Source organism: Anolis carolinensis, unplaced genomic scaffold (genome assembly GCF_035594765.1).
Source record: "Anolis carolinensis isolate JA03-04 unplaced genomic scaffold, rAnoCar3.1.pri scaffold_10, whole genome shotgun sequence".
Taxonomy (NCBI): Eukaryota; Metazoa; Chordata; class Lepidosauria; order Squamata; family Dactyloidae; genus Anolis; species Anolis carolinensis.
In genome coordinates, this window is record NW_026943821.1 from 10,012,217 (window position 1) to 10,030,651 (window position 18,435).

The following is an 18,435-nucleotide window of genomic DNA, read 5'->3' on the forward strand; positions in this document are numbered from 1 at the left end:
TATTTGATATAAGGGACATCATTTTAGTGCACCGTTGAATATAATGGAATGTGAGTATCCATGAGTTTTGGTACAAAGGTTCCTCTTTGTACCAGAGATCATTAGTGCAAGTGAGATGGTAGAAATACCAGCCAACTGCTTCCTGTTAAACAGAGGAATAGACTCTTGTCAATTGCAGTGAATGCTGCTTAACAAGTGAGGTTTCATGGAGCCTATTTGCCATAGCTGGAAATACCTCTCTTCTATTTGTTTTGGGAACTATAGAGAAGGAGGGTGACAACTGAGGAATAGAGATGTGGGAGTGATAATGATGGGCCATCTTTTCTTTTGTTATGGGATTGGGTATGCTCAGCACTCTGAAATGTAAGCTACCTTTAGAAGCCACCAGCTTCAAAGACGAGCGGGAGGTATAATGGGAAGGGTTTTGTTGACTCAGTAGAATTAGCTTTCTTATTACTGTGAAGACTTAAATAAAGATTGTTTCCTATAAAGAACTGCTTGTGAGTGATTCTTTTGCCATCCACCTTGACTGCCATTGCACCATTGCATCAACCACAAATGTCCCCCAAAGCCACCTTAGAAGCTTACAGCCATATCAACCATCTTTCTTCAAGATGTTGGAGATACCTCTATCTACCTCCTACTATGGTTCATTGATAGGATGGAGCTGAACACATCATCCTTCATCATCCAACTTGGCAGTGCCTCAGAATGCATTTGGCTGGTGTGGCTGACTGTACCCTGACCTGTTGAATTAGGCGATTGAATAAGAAAATTGTAATTACATCATCATAGCTTCATTTCCCCAGCAAGCTATGGATCATATTTATAATAGTGCATGGATCCCAATTTGGATAGTTTTCTAGTACCACACAATTCTTTTTCCTGGCTTTTTGACCTTCATTGATTGCTTTTATGCCTCCAATGGATCTCTCTGCTGTCTTGTTAGTTACTCATCCATTTGGCATCACCAGAGTGCAAAAGGAATTGATGTCAAGAAAGACAAGAAAGGAAGAAAAACCAAGTGCAGGCTAAATTCTTTAACAACTACCTTTGAACATTTTGTCTTTTTCTGACTTTTAAAAATCTCAACGAGATCCTTCCATCCACTTTCCCTTTTTTAAACTTTGTGAAATTATACAACAGATAACAAATATACTTTGATTTGAACTGATTCAGACAAAACATTTATGATTAAGCAGATCCTTGTTTGTCATGAGTACTGGGTCAAATTCATATCCGCATACCATGATTTAGAGATTGTGTGTTTGGGGGCAGGAGGGCTCACATAATCAGGTTGCATTACATGCCACAGATAAAGAAGAATGTTGTAAAACAACACACTCTGGATAGACTGAAATAACTTCAAATTCTGTGCCATGGGTTAAGAGTTTAATAACTACTAGCTTTAGTAAATGTTCACTTGAAGTTACTGTTGCACCCCAAGGCAGCGTGAACGCTGGAAACTAGACAGAGACCAATAATCATATAATATCTTTATTAAAGCAAATATAAATTCAGGAATGCATAAGCAGAAAGGATGAGTGGGAAATAGTCCTTTGTGCTGAGGTATGAATAAGTCCAGAAAGATGAAGGAAAATGTCCAATATTATTGTCCAAAGTCTAAAACCGAAACACGCTCAAAGTGTTGGGAAGTTTGAGCGGGGAACAACAAAGAAGCGAGGCTGAATAACAAGATCCCCAGTCACTAGGAGATTGAAAATATCAAAGCAGGAACAAGACGAAGTGAAGATCAAACTTGATTCAGGAACAAGGCAAGGAAGTGAATTCACTCCGGTTTAAAATGGGAGTCGCGGCTTGGCTTGGCCGCCAGAAACAGGAGGCTTGGCTTGGTGAAAACAGGGAACTGGAGTCAGTGAAGTGTTCTCAGGAAAACGCTACGTTGACACCGCAACTTGTCTGTAGTGCAAGGCACTTTTATAGAACAAAGATCAGATCCCAACGAAGGGAGACCAAATTCCCCAAAAGTTCCCAAGGGAATCTTCTTATCCACAATCCCCTCAAGATGTGAAGCGGTTACTCCTTCTAAGCTCTTGTTTATCTGATCTCTGGTGACGCAAAAACTCGGTTGAAGGGCACGTTCTCTGGGGAACTTTGGACATCTGGTTTGTCCATGGGAATAATACCTCCAGTATCTCTCCCAATTAAGGAAGCATCTGAACTATCAACAGCAGGCAGCTGTAAGTTTAAGGAGCTCGAAGAACTGGGCAAAAGGTCAGAATCAGCTTCATCCTGGTCAAAGTTCATTCCTGGATCAGGTTCAGAAGCCAAAGGTGGCTGGGGTATGACAGTTACCTTCTTGATGATAAACTATTTAGATATTGAATGACTAACTGAAAACTGAAGAAATTTGATCAAATTTGGTGAAACACCATACCGGTCAATTCTGAAATGGTACTGAAAACTTAGAATGTAATTTGAAAACTTAGGATAGTGGAATGAACTGCTTCCTGATAAACAAAGGAATAGACTCTTGTCAATTGCAGTGAATGCTGCTTAACAAGTGAGGATTGGTTTCATGGAGCCTATTTGCCATAGCTGGAAATACCTCTCTTCTATTTGTTTTGGGAACTATAGAGAAGGAGGGTGACAACTGAGGAATAGAGATGTGGGAGTGATAATGATGGGCCATCTTTTCTTTTGTTATGGGATTGGGTATGCCCAGCACTCTGAAATGTAAGCTACCTTTAGAAGCCACCAGCTTCAAAGACGAGCGGGAGGTATAATGGGAAGGGTTTTGTTGACTCAGTAGAATTAGCTTTCTTATTACTGTGAAGACTTAAATAAAGATTGTTTCCTATAAAGAACTGCTTGTGAGTGATTCTTTTGCCATCCACCTTGACTGCCATTGCACCATTGCATCAACCACAAATGTCCCCCAAAGCCACCTTAGAAGCTTACAGCCATATCAACCATCTTTCTTCAAGATGTTGGATACCTCTATCTACCTCCTACTATGGTTCATTGATAGGATGGAGCTGAACACATCATCCTTCATCATCCAACTTGGCAGTGCCTCAGAATGCATTTGGCTGGTGTGGCTGACTGTACCCTGACCTGTTGAATTAGGCGATTGAATAAGAAAATTGTAATTACATCATCATAGCTTCATTTCCCCAGCAAGCTATGGATCATATTTATAATAGTGCATGGATCCCAATTTGGATAGTTTTCTAGTACCACACAATTCTTTTTCCTGGCTTTTTGACCTTCATTGATTGCTTTTATGCCTCCAATGGATCTCTCTGCTGTCTTGTTAGTTACTCATCCATTTGGCATCACCAGAGTGCAAAAGGAATTGATGTCAAGAAAGACAAGAAAGGAAGAAAAACCAAGTGCAGGCTAAATTCTTTAACCTTTGAACATTTTGTCTTTTTCTGACTTTTAAAAATCTCAACGAGATCCTTCCATCCACTTTCCCTTTTTTAAACTTTGTGAAATTATACAACAGATAACAAATATACTTTGATTTGAACTGATTCAGACAAAACATTTATGATTAAGCAGATCCTTGTTTGTCATGAGTACTGGGTCAAATTCATATCCGCATACCATGATTTAGAGATTGTGTGTTTGGGGGCAGGAGGGCTCACATAATCAGGTTGCATTACATGCCACAGATAAAGAAGAATGTTGTAAAACAACACACTCTGGATAGACTGAAATAACTTCAAATTCTGTGCCATGGGTTAAGAGTTTAATAACTACTAGCTTTAGTAAATGTTCACTTGAAGTTACTGTTGCACCCCAAGGCAGTGTGAACGCTGGAAACTAGACAGAGACCAATAATCATATAATATCTTTATTAAAGCAAATATAAATTCAGGAATGCATAAGCAGAAAGGATGAGTGGGAAATAGTCCTTTGTGCTGAGGTATGAATAAGTCCAGAAAGATGAAGGAAAATGTCCAATATTATTGTCCAAAGTCTAAAACCGAAACACGCTCAAAGTGTTGGGAAGTTTGAGCGGGGAACAACAAAGAAGCGAGGCTGAATAACAAGATCCCCAGTCACTAGGAGATTGAAAATATCAAAGCAGGAACAAGACGAAGTGAAGATCAAACTTGATTCAGGAACAAGGCAAGGAAGTGAATTCACTCCGGTTTAAAATGGGAGTCGCGGCTTGGCTTGGCCGCCAGAAACAGGAGGCTTGGCTTGGTGAAAACAGGGAACTGGAGTCAGTGAAGTGTTCTCAGGAAAACGCTACGTTGACACCGCAACTTGTCTGTAGTGCAAGGCACTTTTATAGAACAAAGATCAGATCCCAACGAAGGGAGACCAAATTCCCCAAAAGTTCCCAAGGGAATCTTCTTATCCACAATCCCCTCAAGATGTGAAGCGGTTACTCCTTCTAAGCTCTTGTTTATCTGATCTCTGGTGACGCAAAAACTCGGTTGAAGGGCACGTTCTCTGGGGAACTTTGGACATCTGGTTTGTCCATGGGAATAATACCTCCAGTATCTCTCCCAATTAAGGAAGCATCTGAACTATCAACAGCAGGCAGCTGTAAGTTTAAGGAGCTCGAAGAACTGGGCAAAAGGTCAGAATCAGCTTCATCCTGGTCAAAGTTCATTCCTGGATCAGGTTCAGAAGCCAAAGGTGGCTGGGGTATGACAGTTACCTTCTTGATGATAAACTATTTAGATATTGAATGACTAACTGAAAACTGAAGAAATTTGATCAAATTTGGTGAAACACCATACCGGTCAATTCTGAAATGGTACTGAAAACTTAGAATGTAATTTGAAAACTTAGGATAGTGGAATGAACTGCTTCCTGATAAACAAAGGAATAGACTCTTGTCAATTGCAGTGAATGCTGCTTAACAAGTGAGGATTGGTTTCATGGAGCCTATTTGCCATAGCTGGAAATACCTCTCTTCTATTTGTTTTGGGAACTATAGAGAAGGAGGGTGACAACTGAGGAATAGAGATGTGGGAGTGATAATGATGGGCCATCTTTTCTTTTGTTATGGGATTGGGTATGCCCAGCACTCTGAAATGTAAGCTACCTTTAGAAGCCACCAGCTTCAAAGACGAGCGGGAGGTATAATGGGAAGGGTTTTGTTGACTCAGTAGAATTAGCTTTCTTATTACTGTGAAGACTTAAATAAAGATTGTTTCCTATAAAGAACTGCTTGTGAGTGATTCTTTTGCCATCCACCTTGACTGCCATTGCACCATTGCATCAACCACAAATGTCCCCCAAAGCCACCTTAGAAGCTTACAGCCATATCAACCATCTTTCTTCAAGATGTTGGATACCTCTATCTACCTCCTACTATGGTTCATTGATAGGATGGAGCTGAACACATCATCCTTCATCATCCAACTTGGCAGTGCCTCAGAATGCATTTGGCTGGTGTGGCTGACTGTACCCTGACCTGTTGAATTAGGCGATTGAATAAGAAAATTGTAATTACATCATCATAGCTTCATTTCCCCAGCAAGCTATGGATCATATTTATAATAGTGCATGGATCCCAATTTGGATAGTTTTCTAGTACCACACAATTCTTTTTCCTGGCTTTTTGACCTTCATTGATTGCTTTTATGCCTCCAATGGATCTCTCTGCTGTCTTGTTAGTTACTCATCCATTTGGCATCACCAGAGTGCAAAAGGAATTGATGTCAAGAAAGACAAGAAAGGAAGAAAAACCAAGTGCAGGCTAAATTCTTTAACCTTTGAACATTTTGTCTTTTTCTGACTTTTAAAAATCTCAACGAGATCCTTCCATCCACTTTCCCTTTTTTAAACTTTGTGAAATTATACAACAGATAACAAATATACTTTGATTTGAACTGATTCAGACAAAACATTTATGATTAAGCAGATCCTTGTTTGTCATGAGTACTGGGTCAAATTCATATCCGCATACCATGATTTAGAGATTGTGTGTTTGGGGGCAGGAGGGCTCACATAATCAGGTTGCATTACATGCCACAGATAAAGAAGAATGTTGTAAAACAACACACTCTGGATAGACTGAAATAACTTCAAATTCTGTGCCATGGGTTAAGAGTTTAATAACTACTAGCTTTAGTAAATGTTCACTTGAAGTTACTGTTGCACCCCAAGGCAGTGTGAACGCTGGAAACTAGACAGAGACCAATAATCATATAATATCTTTATTAAAGCAAATATAAATTCAGGAATGCATAAGCAGAAAGGATGAGTGGGAAATAGTCCTTTGTGCTGAGGTATGAATAAGTCCAGAAAGATGAAGGAAAATGTCCAATATTATTGTCCAAAGTCTAAAACCGAAACACGCTCAAAGTGTTGGGAAGTTTGAGCGGGGAACAACAAAGAAGCGAGGCTGAATAACAAGATCCCCAGTCACTAGGAGATTGAAAATATCAAAGCAGGAACAAGACGAAGTGAAGATCAAACTTGATTCAGGAACAAGGCAAGGAAGTGAATTCACTCCGGTTTAAAATGGGAGTCGCGGCTTGGCTTGGCCGCCAGAAACAGGAGGCTTGGCTTGGTGAAAACAGGGAACTGGAGTCAGTGAAGTGTTCTCAGGAAAACGCTACGTTGACACCGCAACTTGTCTGTAGTGCAAGGCACTTTTATAGAACAAAGATCAGATCCCAACGAAGGGAGACCAAATTCCCCAAAAGTTCCCAAGGGAATCTTCTTATCCACAATCCCCTCAAGATGTGAAGCGGTTACTCCTTCTAAGCTCTTGTTTTTCTGATCTCTGGTGACGCAAAAACTCGGTTGAAGGGCACGTTCTCTGGGGAACTTTGGACATCTGGTTTGTCCATGGGAGTAACACCTCCAGTATCTCTCCCAATTAAGGAAGCATCTGAACTATCAACGGCAGGCAGCTGTAAGTGAAAGGAGCTCGAAGAACTGGGCAAAATGTCAGAATCAGCTTCATCCTGGTCAAAGTTCATTCCTGGATCAGGTTCAGAAGCCAAAGGTGGCTGGGGTATGACCTTCTTGATGATAAACTATTTAGATATTGAATGACTAACTGTAAAACTGAAGAAATTTGATCAAATTTGGTGAAACACCATACCGGTCAATTCTGAATTGGTACTGAAAACTTAGAATGTAATTTGAAAACTTAGGATAGTGGAATGAATGTGTGTGTGTGTGTGTGAAATGTGGGTGAAATGGGAAATGGTTGGATCTCTCTTGCTCTTACTGTTGACTTGTACTCTGTGCAGGTCTGAAAAGCAGAAGGCGGTGGTCAGCCACCAACATAAAAGACCAGAGGAGTTCCCTCAGATGAGAACAGAGTCTTCAATCTGCCAAAAAAGAACGACAGGTGACAACCTGCATGATGGAATGGACTGTTTCAGTCACCTTCTTTCTTGTTGTCTTCATTTCTTTCTATCTGCTACTATCATCTAAGAGGAAACGGTTGCACAAGAAGAAGCTTCCTCCGGGACCCACTCCCCTGCCCCTGATTGGGAATTTCCTGCAGATCAAGTCATCCGAAACCTTAAAATCTCTTCTCAAGGTATGAACTATTTTTTTGGACTTTTATGAAAAAGAGATCATCTAACTTTTGGGTATATACAATCATGTATGACTAACATAGCTGAAAACAGTGATTGTTCCTGGGATTCATCCTGGGCGTTTTGGATATAATGGCAAATCTAAGAAAATGATCACAAGGACAATTTCTGTAATTTTCTCCCTGTTGTGGGGTGAAATGAGTATTGTGATCCAATTCTCCACATTCTCAAGTGTTTTTGGAAATGATTGTGTGCAGAAATACGTACGAAATTTTAAATGCATGTATCGGATGAAGGGTTGCACAAAATTTCCAGCAATTTTTTCCTGAAATCCTCATATGGCTCTTTGGAGAAACCTTTGGTGCACACTACTTCCTTGCCCATCTCTTATAAAATACAATGTGTTAAGAAACCTAAATAGACTGCAAAGAAAATGTCAACTGGGGTAAAAAAGCACAAATTTCACATGAAATGGATTTCTAGACAAGAATTATTTTGGGAGTGGTGGATAAAATGTTTTTTATGTACGTAATTTTTTATCCACAAAATAATTGTTTCCAGGTATTTAAGTAAGGTTGTTGTTTTTCAGAAAAGTTATTTTGTGTGTATGTGCTTGCATGTGCATATTTAGCATTCAAAACCATTGAAGTATTTGTAAACAGTTTTTTTAAGTAGAAAAAGGCTAATTTAAACATGGAAAGCAGTATGGCATTGCTATTTCTGCTTGTTGCGCCATGTATTAGTTCTGCACAACTCTTTCAGAAGGATAAGTTGCACACTCTCCCTTTTGTGTTTCTTTGGTGACTAAATGTTTGAGAAAGTTGGGATTTGGAGGAGAAAAATGATGTGTGAAAACAGAGAAGCCTTGCTTTAAACTGAAAACAAAACTCTGTATTAAGTCAGTATACTGTGAAATGTGCTACTTGATCCCAAATGAGGAAAATCCATCCACTTCAAGGGACACTATTAAAATGCATACCCAAACAAGAGAATTTTGTCCCTACAGATTCGTGACAAATACGGCCCTGTTTTCACCGTCTATTTTGGATCACGTCCAGTTCTAGTCTTATGTGGACATGATGCTGTGAAGGAGGCCCTAATAGACAAGGCAGAACAGTTCAGTGGAAGGATTACCACGCCTATATTCGAGCAGACCTTCCAACAATATGGTGAGCCATCTCAATCGTCTTTGCAATTATTGTTCCCGTTTCTTCTTCTGATTACCCTGTCATTTCTTTCCTGTTTCCTTCAGGGGTGGTCTTTGCCAATGGAGAACGATGGAAGCAACTGCGCCGTTTCTCTCTCACCATTTTGAAGAATTTTGGAATGGGGAGAAAGTCTATTGAGGAACGAATTCAAGAGGAGGCCCAATTTCTGCTGGAGGAATTTCAGAAAACAAAGGGTAAGAGAGGGACCAAAGGCAGGCTGGACTCATTCTGTTCAGTGAAAGTACCACAATTGCTAAAGCAGGAAGGTTTACAGCTTCCTTTCTCCAACATGTAGTGGACAAAGTGTCCATTGGGGTCCTATTCCTGACAACAGAAGGACCTTCTCTGAAATGATTCTTCATTCATTTCCTTTGCTGTACTGCAGAAAAACCCTTTGAACCCAGCTCTTTCCTCAGCCGTGCAGTCTCCAACATCATTTGCTCTATTGTTTTTGGGGATCGCTTTGACTATGAGGACAAGGAATTCCAGTCCCTCATGGAGATGATACACAACGCTTTCCAGGAAATGAGCTCCACCTGGTCCCAGGTACACCTCAGCGACTTCCTTTGAAGTAATGTTCAATTTAAAATTGTTTAGAAAGCCACTGGTCTTCATTGCTATCTTGATGTTCTTCTCTTCTCAGCTACCAAATTTCATCTCCCCTCAACTATTTCCGTACCTATATGGAATTTTTAGCCCCATCTCCTATCCAGGTGTTTTCTTCTTTCACTATCCTTCCTCACTTTCATCATGAGTGTTTTTTCTCTTTCCCCTACTTCTTCCCACAACATGTTTCTTTCTGATTATAATACACCTTTTACTGTCCTCACTTGTGTTGATTCAGATTTCTTGTTCCTTACTATTCCTCCATCCTTGTTATTAAGGGAAGCTGAGTCACAATCAAATTGCTTTTCGGACCCAAGTTTCAAGATTCCAATGCTGCTGTCTCCTTTCTTTCTAGCTCTAGAGATCCTTCTAAAACAAACTAAGGAATCACTGTTGATAGCAGTGTGGCAGATATCTCGCTAAGCATGGTTTCTCTCCTTGTGCAGCTTTATGATATATATGTCAGCTTCCTGAAGTACTTTCCAGGGCCCCACAGCAGGGTACATCACATTTTGGAAGAATTGAGGCTCTTCATTGCCAAGAGAGTGAAGAAGAACCAAGAGACCCTTGATTCTAACTCCCCACGCGACTTCATCGATTCCTTTCTCATTCAGATAGAAAAGGTCCATTGTTGGTGCATGAAGGTGGTGGGGCTCTATATTACGGGTCCAATACTCCTGAAATTAGGGGCTTATTCCTTCTCACTCAAGGAGATGGGATATTTAACCTACCATAATTGCTTGCAATCAGAATGGGGATGCACAGCAGAATAGAGGTTGAGCTCTGCTATCACAAGGGAGGGAAGCCCTTTAACATTTGCAAGCAACAAACCAATTAAACTTTCCAAATTGTTGTAAGCAACCATAATGATGCATATCTTGGGTAATTACAATGTACTTTAAAGAGGTGGTTTTTTAACAATGCTCAGAAACCTCAGTTGGCCTGAAGAACCTATGTTTGTTGACTGGGACTGACTATAGGTAACACATCCTGTTCTTTTCTGTTATCAGGAAAAAGGGAATCCAGATAGTGGATTTGATATCAAGAACCTGGAGCTCACCACCCTTTGTCTATTCTTTGGGGGAACAGAGACAGTCAGTTCCACCTTGAGATATGGCTTCCTGCTTCTAATGAAATATCCTAAGGTGCAAGGTATTGTTGTTCTTAATATCATATACAGAACCCCATTAGCAGATTTGATTGATTGTAGTTTTTCCAGAGGGGGCTCTATGGTCAATCTCTGCCAGAAGTTGACCATAGAGTAGCAGTAAAAGACCTGCAAGGTGTTATTGTTGTCATTAATAGAATATCAGTTCCCTTTGAGAGTTAGAAACCCAAGGAATTTCTTTAAATATATTTAACAGCCAAAGTGCACGATGAAATTGATCGAGTGATTGGCCATAATCGTATACCAAACATTGAAGACCGAAGCCAGATGCCGTATACAGATGCTGTCATCCATGAGATACAGAGATTTAGTGATCTCTTACCTATGAGTGTGGCCCACATGGTTACTTGTGACACTGAATTCAGAGGATACTTCATCCCTAAGGTACAATATTGGGGTAACCAGGACAGGGGAGAGGCCTAAGCAAGTATTGCCTTCAAACCATAATTGTACCCTACAATGTTTTCTTGAAGAAAAAGTGGAAGAATGCAATACGATATACTCTGTTCTTAAATTGCACTTTTGCAGTTCTGAGCTCGTAGTTCTTTCTTTTCCTTTTCCCAGGGTATGATAGTCTACCCGATGCTGACCAGTGTTTTGCATGACCCCACAATGTTTAAAAGCCCCAATGTTTTCAACCCAGAGAACTTCTTGGATGAGAATGGACGCTTCAAGACGAATGATGCCTTTGTGCCTTTCTCCTCAGGTAGAATCCCCTAAATTTACAAATTTTGTTTATTTGATATCCCATGCTTGCTTTTAGATTGCTTTTACAACTTGTAACTGTGGGTCTCTTTATTATCCAACAAAATGTAAAAATGTGTACTTTGTGTACTCATATACTTTGTTGTTTATATTTCATAATTTTATAACATGGTGCCCATTTTTTCTGCTACTTTGTGCAAAATATTTCTGCAAAATGTGGCATGTTCTGCACAAAACATTATATTCTGTGCAGAAAATGTTTTTTCCCCACACAAAAAGTTTGTCTGTAAGCAATAAAAATTTCTCTACAATATTTTCTGTACAGAAAATGCTGTTTCCTGCACAGATCATCTTTTTTGCATTAAAAAAATCTCCATGCAAATTTTGCACAGAATAAGTGGTATTCAGGTGTTTTGAGGACTTTCTTGAAATGCGGAAAAGTAGCAAAAAATACTCATTGCTTCCTTTGAGAACAAAATGAGGGAAGAAGTGCACCTCTACTTACAAGAAGCTCTATAGGTGAGAATCCTTAACCTCAGGATTGACACATTTAGAAATATGTCTGAATGCCTTGGAATTTAGAGAAACTACACTCTAGGAATCTCCAAATGATCAATGAAACCAATAGCAAGGATACGAAGGAAATATGACAAAGAGATTGATGGTTGAAGGGGGAAAGTCCATAAAAATCCAAAGATACTATGAACAAATAGGCTGCATCTGATCACAAAGACCTACCTCCTGAGAAATCCTCATATTTTACTTTCAGGGAAACGGATCTGTCTGGGTGAATCATTGGCCCGTATGGAACTTTTCATCTTCTTCACCACCATCCTGCAGAGTTTCTATCTGAAGTCCCTTGTGCCCCCCGAAGACATTGATATCACTCCTCAGGAGTGTGGTTTTGCCACCATTGCACCCTTATACCAGCTCTCCATCATCCCACGCCGAGCATGAGACCACTTTGCCTGGAGCTTTTGCATAAGGTGCATTCCAAGAGTCCACAAGAGGCTCTTACATATAGGTTGATTAAAAATCTTTCATATTTCACCCACACATTTGAGTTTGTGGTATAAGCTGCTATTAAAATCACGGCTTGGCAACAGGGATGGCTTTGATCAATTCCAGCATTTTCTGCTTTCTGAGAAATCACAAGAGGATGCCTCTTGAATTTTATGAATGTATGTTGAGTTAAGTGTTTATAAAGTATTGAGGATGCCTTAAAATGATCTCATCTGAAATCACCTTAATTCCACAGCTACAAAGTATAGTTGGCCCTCTCTATCCATGGTTTCAATCGCCCACAGCTTGAAAATATTTTTAAAAATAAATTAAAAATCCAAAAATTAAATTTTGATCTTGTCATTTTATATAAGGGACATCATTTTACTACAACATTTTGTATAATGGGAATTGAGCATCTATGGAGTTTTATATCCATAAGAGGTCCTGTGACCAAAATACAGTTCCAATCCCTATTTGTGGGGCAGCAGCTGACTGAGAGTTCCCTTCTCTTCCATGAGTGATTTCCAATGTAATACCTACATGCAAGGCTCTGTCATAGTTCCTCCTTGTACCAGAGATCACTTGAGCAAGTGGGATGCTGGAAACACCCATCAGCTGAGGAATAAACCTGTATCAATCATGGTGAATGCTGCCTGTTAAGTGGGAACTGGAATAGGGAATATGTAGGAATCTTGAATGTGAACCATCAGGAATGCTTTAGCAACTCTCAGTTAAATGCCTTTTTCTTTGGGCTTTGACAACCCTCAAGCTCATTTGATCTAAGGATCACTGTTATACTAGAATGCAAACAGGCTTCCAGATCAGTAGCATTAGAAGGCCATGCTTCTTTGTGTTCAGATTTAATCTTGCAATAGTCACATGACATTTCAGGCCTCCAACTTCTTTTTACCTTGAGTAGTGATGATACCTTGAGTAGTAGATATGAATTAGTGATATGCAAGCAGTTTCCAAGTGATGATACCTTGAGTAGTAGATATGAATTAATGATATGCAAGCAGTTTCCAAGGGTAAACTGATTTTTTCTTCAATCTGCCACCTTACATGGAAGACTATTGTTTTCAAAGAAATTGGATGCTCACCTACTCTTAGGGTGGTCTCAAATACACTTCTCAGCTCCATATTCAACACACCAGCTCTCCTACATTGCATGTTTTAATTTATTTTGGTTGGCAATAAGGATGTAAGTTTGTACTAGCAGAATTATAGTGTGGCCTTGGGTCTTCATTGCTAAGATCTGAGAATGCTAACAATCCTTGTATCTTCAGAAGCAATCAGTTACAAAGACATATCTCCTCTAGACCAAACAACCACAGTACTTATTAACCAGGGAAAATATGAGCAAATCTCTCTTCCATCTCATATTCAACATATTCAACATATTTGCTTGGGGCCATTAAACCCAGCTGAAGCTGGTGACTAATCCAGTAAACATGTCCAAATTCTTGATTTGTATCTTAAATCGGATTTATTTCGTTTTGTTCCCATTTTTTGAAACGCTATCCGACACGTGGTATCACAGCGCAACCTACATTGTAATATGAAGCAATGTTGGCCCATTCACAAAATGTGTCTTAATATGTATCATTTTTCCCCCCCAAAAATATTTTTTTTGTTAATGCAACCTACCTTGAATGGGAGCACAGCACAGCCTAACTTGGCTGCTCCTCCCCGTCCAATCAGAGGAGTCCATGATGGATGCAAAGGTGGGGGCTAACATCCCCTGCATCCACACAGCAGTATAGCATAAAAGGCCGGTTTGTAGCCGGGCTGAGCCTTTCAGGGGTTGGAGAAGCATGCGAGAGGGTGGTGGGCTCTGAAGCGGAGAAGGGAGAGTGAGGTCAAGCCAGCCAGGAGTCAATAGAAGAGCAGAGAAAGAGGGTGATGGGGCTTGGGTGCTGGAGAAGAGGGAGCAGGCTCGAGGGTCTAGTTGCTCACCGTTTGGAGTGAGTGTGGGCATTCTGGGTAGCGCTCAGCAAGAAATACCATTGAATGCCAGGGTTATTTTTTACCAAAATATTAAAGGAATATTTTATTTTGCATAGTGCTTGCTTGAGCATAGCCTTGCTGAAACACTTGTCCATTTCCAAAACAAGGCATTGGGTTTTTGCCTTCTTGGAGGGCATAGCAAGATATACCATTGAATTCCAGTTTCCTTTTTACCAAAATATTACAAAGGGAATCTCTAGTTTCCAAAGTTACTTTGCACACAGTGCTTGTTCATTGCCTGTCTTGGTCACTGATCCATTTCCAAATGAAGGCATTTGGGTTTTGGCCAAACCCAAAATTTGGGCGGAATATAAATACTGTAAATAAATAATAAATAAATAAAAGAAGGGTGGTGTTAAGTAGCCAAGGTAACAAGAGAAAGGACAGATAAGGTACCGGATAACAGGGGAATCTATTAATAGAAAAGGCTACATGTTATTTTCACATGGAGTTGCATGAAAAAAATGGTCCCGTGTTCACTCTCTATTTTGGAACATGTCCAGTTGTGGTCTTATGTGGACATGATGCTTTGAAGGAGGCCATGATAGACAAGGCAGAAGAATTCAGTGGAAGAAAAGCAAATCCTACCCTTGAAAGAAATTTCTAAAACTATGGTCCAAGAGGAGTCTAAATTTTTGCTGGAGAAACTTCGAAGCACTAACAGTGGGTAGTTGAGTAAATGGGTTCAACCTCATCTGCTTGGTGTAAGAGCCTGAAACATTAAAACCAGTTCCCGTCATCAAAGCACTGCTTCTCAATCTGTGTGGCCTGACCTCAAATGGGGCCCCAAAAAGGTTTTCTAAATGCCACCCAGTGGCTGTTTAGACATTTACATGAATCTGTTGTGGAGTGCTTACAGTGGCCTCTGTAGAAGATACTCCATCAATGTTTCATTAAAAAATAAGCCTTTTCCACAAGCTTTGCAAATCCTGATTTGTTATCAATAAAGGTTTGATTTCTATAACTATGATGAAAATTTGATGTTTGGTTTGAATGAAATTGAATGGAATTATATGAAAGATGTATGGTTGGGCTTATATATAATCTAAAGATGCCATCCTAAGAATGAAGCCTGGAAAACTACAAAACAAAAAGTCATGAACTATAATTAAGAGTTGCTGAACTGCTGACATGGATCACCAGAGACAAATGATTAACTCTTGGTGGCAGACAACATGTTTACATTGTCAGGGACAATGATTCTTTTAAGTTGTCAACACAGAGGTTCCTTACATTAAGAAGGAAACCCAACATCAGTAAACAAGAAGAGCCAATGCCTGTCTGGGACTGATGGAAATCTGAAAGTTTATGCTGGAAAACATCTGTCATTCATATACAACTTTTTGGAACAACATTAGCAGAAATATTGCTATATAAGAGACACTTTACAATCCAAAAATTGTAGCAGGTCAGAGGAATCTGGTCCACCTGCCATTTTCTCTAAGGGACGGAGGAAGGTGGTGTATTTGCAGAATGGCAGATTTGCTGGTAACACAATCTGCCCTGCTTTGGGTCTCTTTTCCAGAAGAAGGAAGAGGAGATGGTAAATTATGCATGATGATGAATGAATGTTTGTGTGTGTGTAAATGCTGGATGAAATGTAGTTTCCCTTTTTGTGTACCCACGAAGCTATCTATAGAGTCTGTGTGTCTACCTTTTTTTCCTCTGTATTGCTCTGTGGTATACTCTTGTCTCATTGTGAATGAAATAAAAGAATCTTTTTAATGCTTTTTTAAAGTTTAAAAAGTATTTATGACATACCTTTTTATTTACCTACATATTCAAGATCATTTAAAAGTGAAAAGGTTGCAGAGGTTCATGGGACCTAACTGGAAGTCTTTTTTTGCATCATGTAGTTCTGCTGCTCTATGTAGATTTATTGTTTTCTATTTTAATCAGTACAGTATTTTGTATTTTGTTTATAACTGACCACAGTAGCACAGATAACTTGCAACAAGCCACTCCTGCATATCAGAGTGGCTAAGCAAAATCCAGTTTGTTTTATGTTCTGTCTTAACCTGTAACACTAGACCACTTACTACAATGCAACCTGAGCTCTGCCACATGCACAATGGAGGACCTTCTCACAGCGACACCAGAGGCACTCCAAGTGGCCAGCTTCTGGTCAAAGGAAATTTAGTATCATGCCAAGTTTCTAACTTTGTTTGTGTTTTTTAAATATATTATAACCCTTTAAACATATTATAACAGTCTGTTTACAGAAAATCCAGACATGTTTTTAAAGTGCTATATTTTGTGTTGTCTTATTTATTTATTTTTATATATTTTTATCAGAAGTGAATTGAGGTAACATAATGTATTTTTTTAAAAAACACAAAGTTAAAAACTTGACATTATACTAGATTTCCTTTGACCAGAAGCTGGCCACTTGGAGTGCCTCTGGTGTCGCTTTAAGAAGTCCTCCATAGTGCATGTGGCAGGGCTCAGGCTGCATTGTAGTAAGTAGTCTGTGGTTTGCTCTTCTCAACACTTGCATGTCGTGGACTCCACTTTGTAGCCTACATTTCTTAAGATTGGCTCTGTATCTTATGGTGCCAGAGCGCAGTCTGTTCAACGCCTTCCAAGTTGCGCAGTCTTTGGTGTGCACAGAAGGAAGTCTTCTCATTGCCTTGAGAACTCCTCATTTATTTATAGAAATGCTATAAAGAAATAAATGTATTTCCTTTTCTCATACAGTTCTACGATATCTATGTTGAATTTCTCAAATACATCCCAAAGGACCGGAACAATGTATATGACCTCATTGAAAGGATTACGGTCTTCGTTGTGAAAAGAGTGACACAGAACCAAAAAAGCCCCCATGACCCCAACTTCTCACGCGACTATATTGATTGCTTTCTCATCCAGATGGAAAAGGTACAGTGTCAGTATTTGGAGCTACTTTGCATGGTATAGGATGGGGTGATTTTGATAGCTTCAAAAGGTCTATGAGAGGAATAAAAATTTACCATTATTCCCTCAATAGATTGAGAACAACAGATATGGCTCAAATCAAAATTGGTAATGTTAGTATCTGGCACTTCCTGCAACCTTCTGTTTACCATAAATATTGTCAATGATGTATGGAAATGCAGTACAGTTCCTATAGTTGTGAGACCAGTACAGTTGACAAACTATTCTTTTCAAGGCATTTTCTAAGAACTCTAGAGTTATTCTATGGTATTCCTCAGCCAGAAATCCATTTCAATAGGGCTCACGATTTTCTGTGGTTTTGCATATCCATGAAAACTCCAGGAATGCGGGGATTGCATTGTATCTCAACTTTGTGAGCACTGCAAATGGTCTGGAAAGAGCAGGAGCATTTTTAAAAAAATCATCTCATCATTCCCTCTGCTTGGGGTCCAAAGCTATTAATGGAAATACAGTACAGTTAATTTGTACAAAAGTTTTTTAAAAACCACAGTTCTACTAAAAACCCAAAGTTGAAGCAGATTTAAAACACAATCATAAGCTACATTAAATGTTTCCTCCACCATAGTAAATTAAGAGTAAGAGGCCTGCCGGGGGGGAAAGCCTTTGTAGTATAAAGAAAAAATGAGACTAGAGCATTTGCCAATGATATTATTTGTATAGTTGACGAACCAAGAAATCAAATACAACAATGGATACATAAATTTGAAGAATTTGGCTCGGTAGCGGTATTTTATCTAAACAAAAATAAAACAAAGATTTTAACAAAAAATATCCCTAGGAAAACACAAGAAGAAATAGAGAAGATGACAGGTATTCAAGTAGTAAAGAAAATTAAATACTTAGGGATATAGATTTCGGCAAAAAATGCTCACTTGTTAAAAAATAACTACCACTTGAAATGGAAAGAAATTTGCAAAGACCTCCAAAAATGGAAAAATTTGAAAATATCCTTATTCAGTTGCATATCACTAATCAAGATGAACATACTGCCCAAACTGTTGCATTTATTCCAAAGCTTGCCAATTATTCGGAATAAAAAAACTTTTATGGCATGGAATAAAGAAATAACTCAGTTCATTTGGAAAGAGAAGAGCAAGAATTAACTATCCAATCATGACGGATGAAAAAAATAGAGGGGGCCTTGGCCTCCCAAATTTAAAATTATATTATGAGGCATGTGTTTTAACATGGATCAAAGATTGGGCAACACTAAAGAAAGATAATATTTTGGCATTTGAAAGTTTTGACAAGACGTGGCTGGCATGGATACCTCTGGCATGGGAAAAGAAAGATCGAAAAAAAATCGGAAACA

At 39.2% G+C, this 18,435-nt stretch overlaps 1 protein-coding gene across 4 annotated transcripts; it reads left to right on the forward strand.

Annotated features, from left to right (window-relative positions):
- The first annotated feature begins 3,381 nt into the window (after positions 1 to 3,381).
- LOC100552336 (cytochrome P450 2G1) lies at positions 3,382 to 12,528 on the forward strand. Of its 4 annotated transcripts, none has more exons than XM_062962113.1 (10): positions 3,382 to 4,741; positions 7,197 to 7,492; positions 8,497 to 8,659; positions 8,743 to 8,892; positions 9,084 to 9,244; positions 9,751 to 9,927; positions 10,315 to 10,456; positions 10,669 to 10,856; positions 11,037 to 11,178; positions 11,947 to 12,528. In XM_062962113.1, exons 2-10 carry the CDS (start codon positions 7,310 to 7,312, stop codon positions 12,132 to 12,134), a joined length of 1,494 nt encoding a protein of 497 aa, XP_062818183.1. In that variant the 5' UTR covers positions 3,382 to 4,741; positions 7,197 to 7,309; the 3' UTR covers positions 12,135 to 12,528. The 4 variants fall into 4 exon arrangements, with proteins under 4 accessions (XP_062818183.1, XP_062818182.1, XP_003222946.2 ...); XM_062962112.1 differs by lacking the exon at positions 3,382 to 4,741 and adding an exon at positions 5,708 to 6,955; XM_003222898.4 differs by lacking the exon at positions 3,382 to 4,741 and having other exon boundaries at positions 6,963 to 7,492.
- Positions 12,529 to 18,435: the final 5,907 nt, after the last annotated feature.

Excerpts from the sequence above, each read along its gene's own strand:
- LOC100552336 (XM_062962113.1), top strand. The coding sequence starts at position 7,310 with ATGATGGAATGGACTGTTTCAGTCACCTTCTTTCTTGTTGTCTTCATT. Across the intron at positions 9,245-9,750 it reads TGAGCTCCACCTGGTCCCAG|CTTTATGATATATATGTCAG; the intron begins GTACACCTCAGC and ends CTCCTTGTGCAG. Across the intron at positions 10,457-10,668 it reads GAAATATCCTAAGGTGCAAG|CCAAAGTGCACGATGAAATT; the intron begins GTATTGTTGTTC and ends TATATTTAACAG.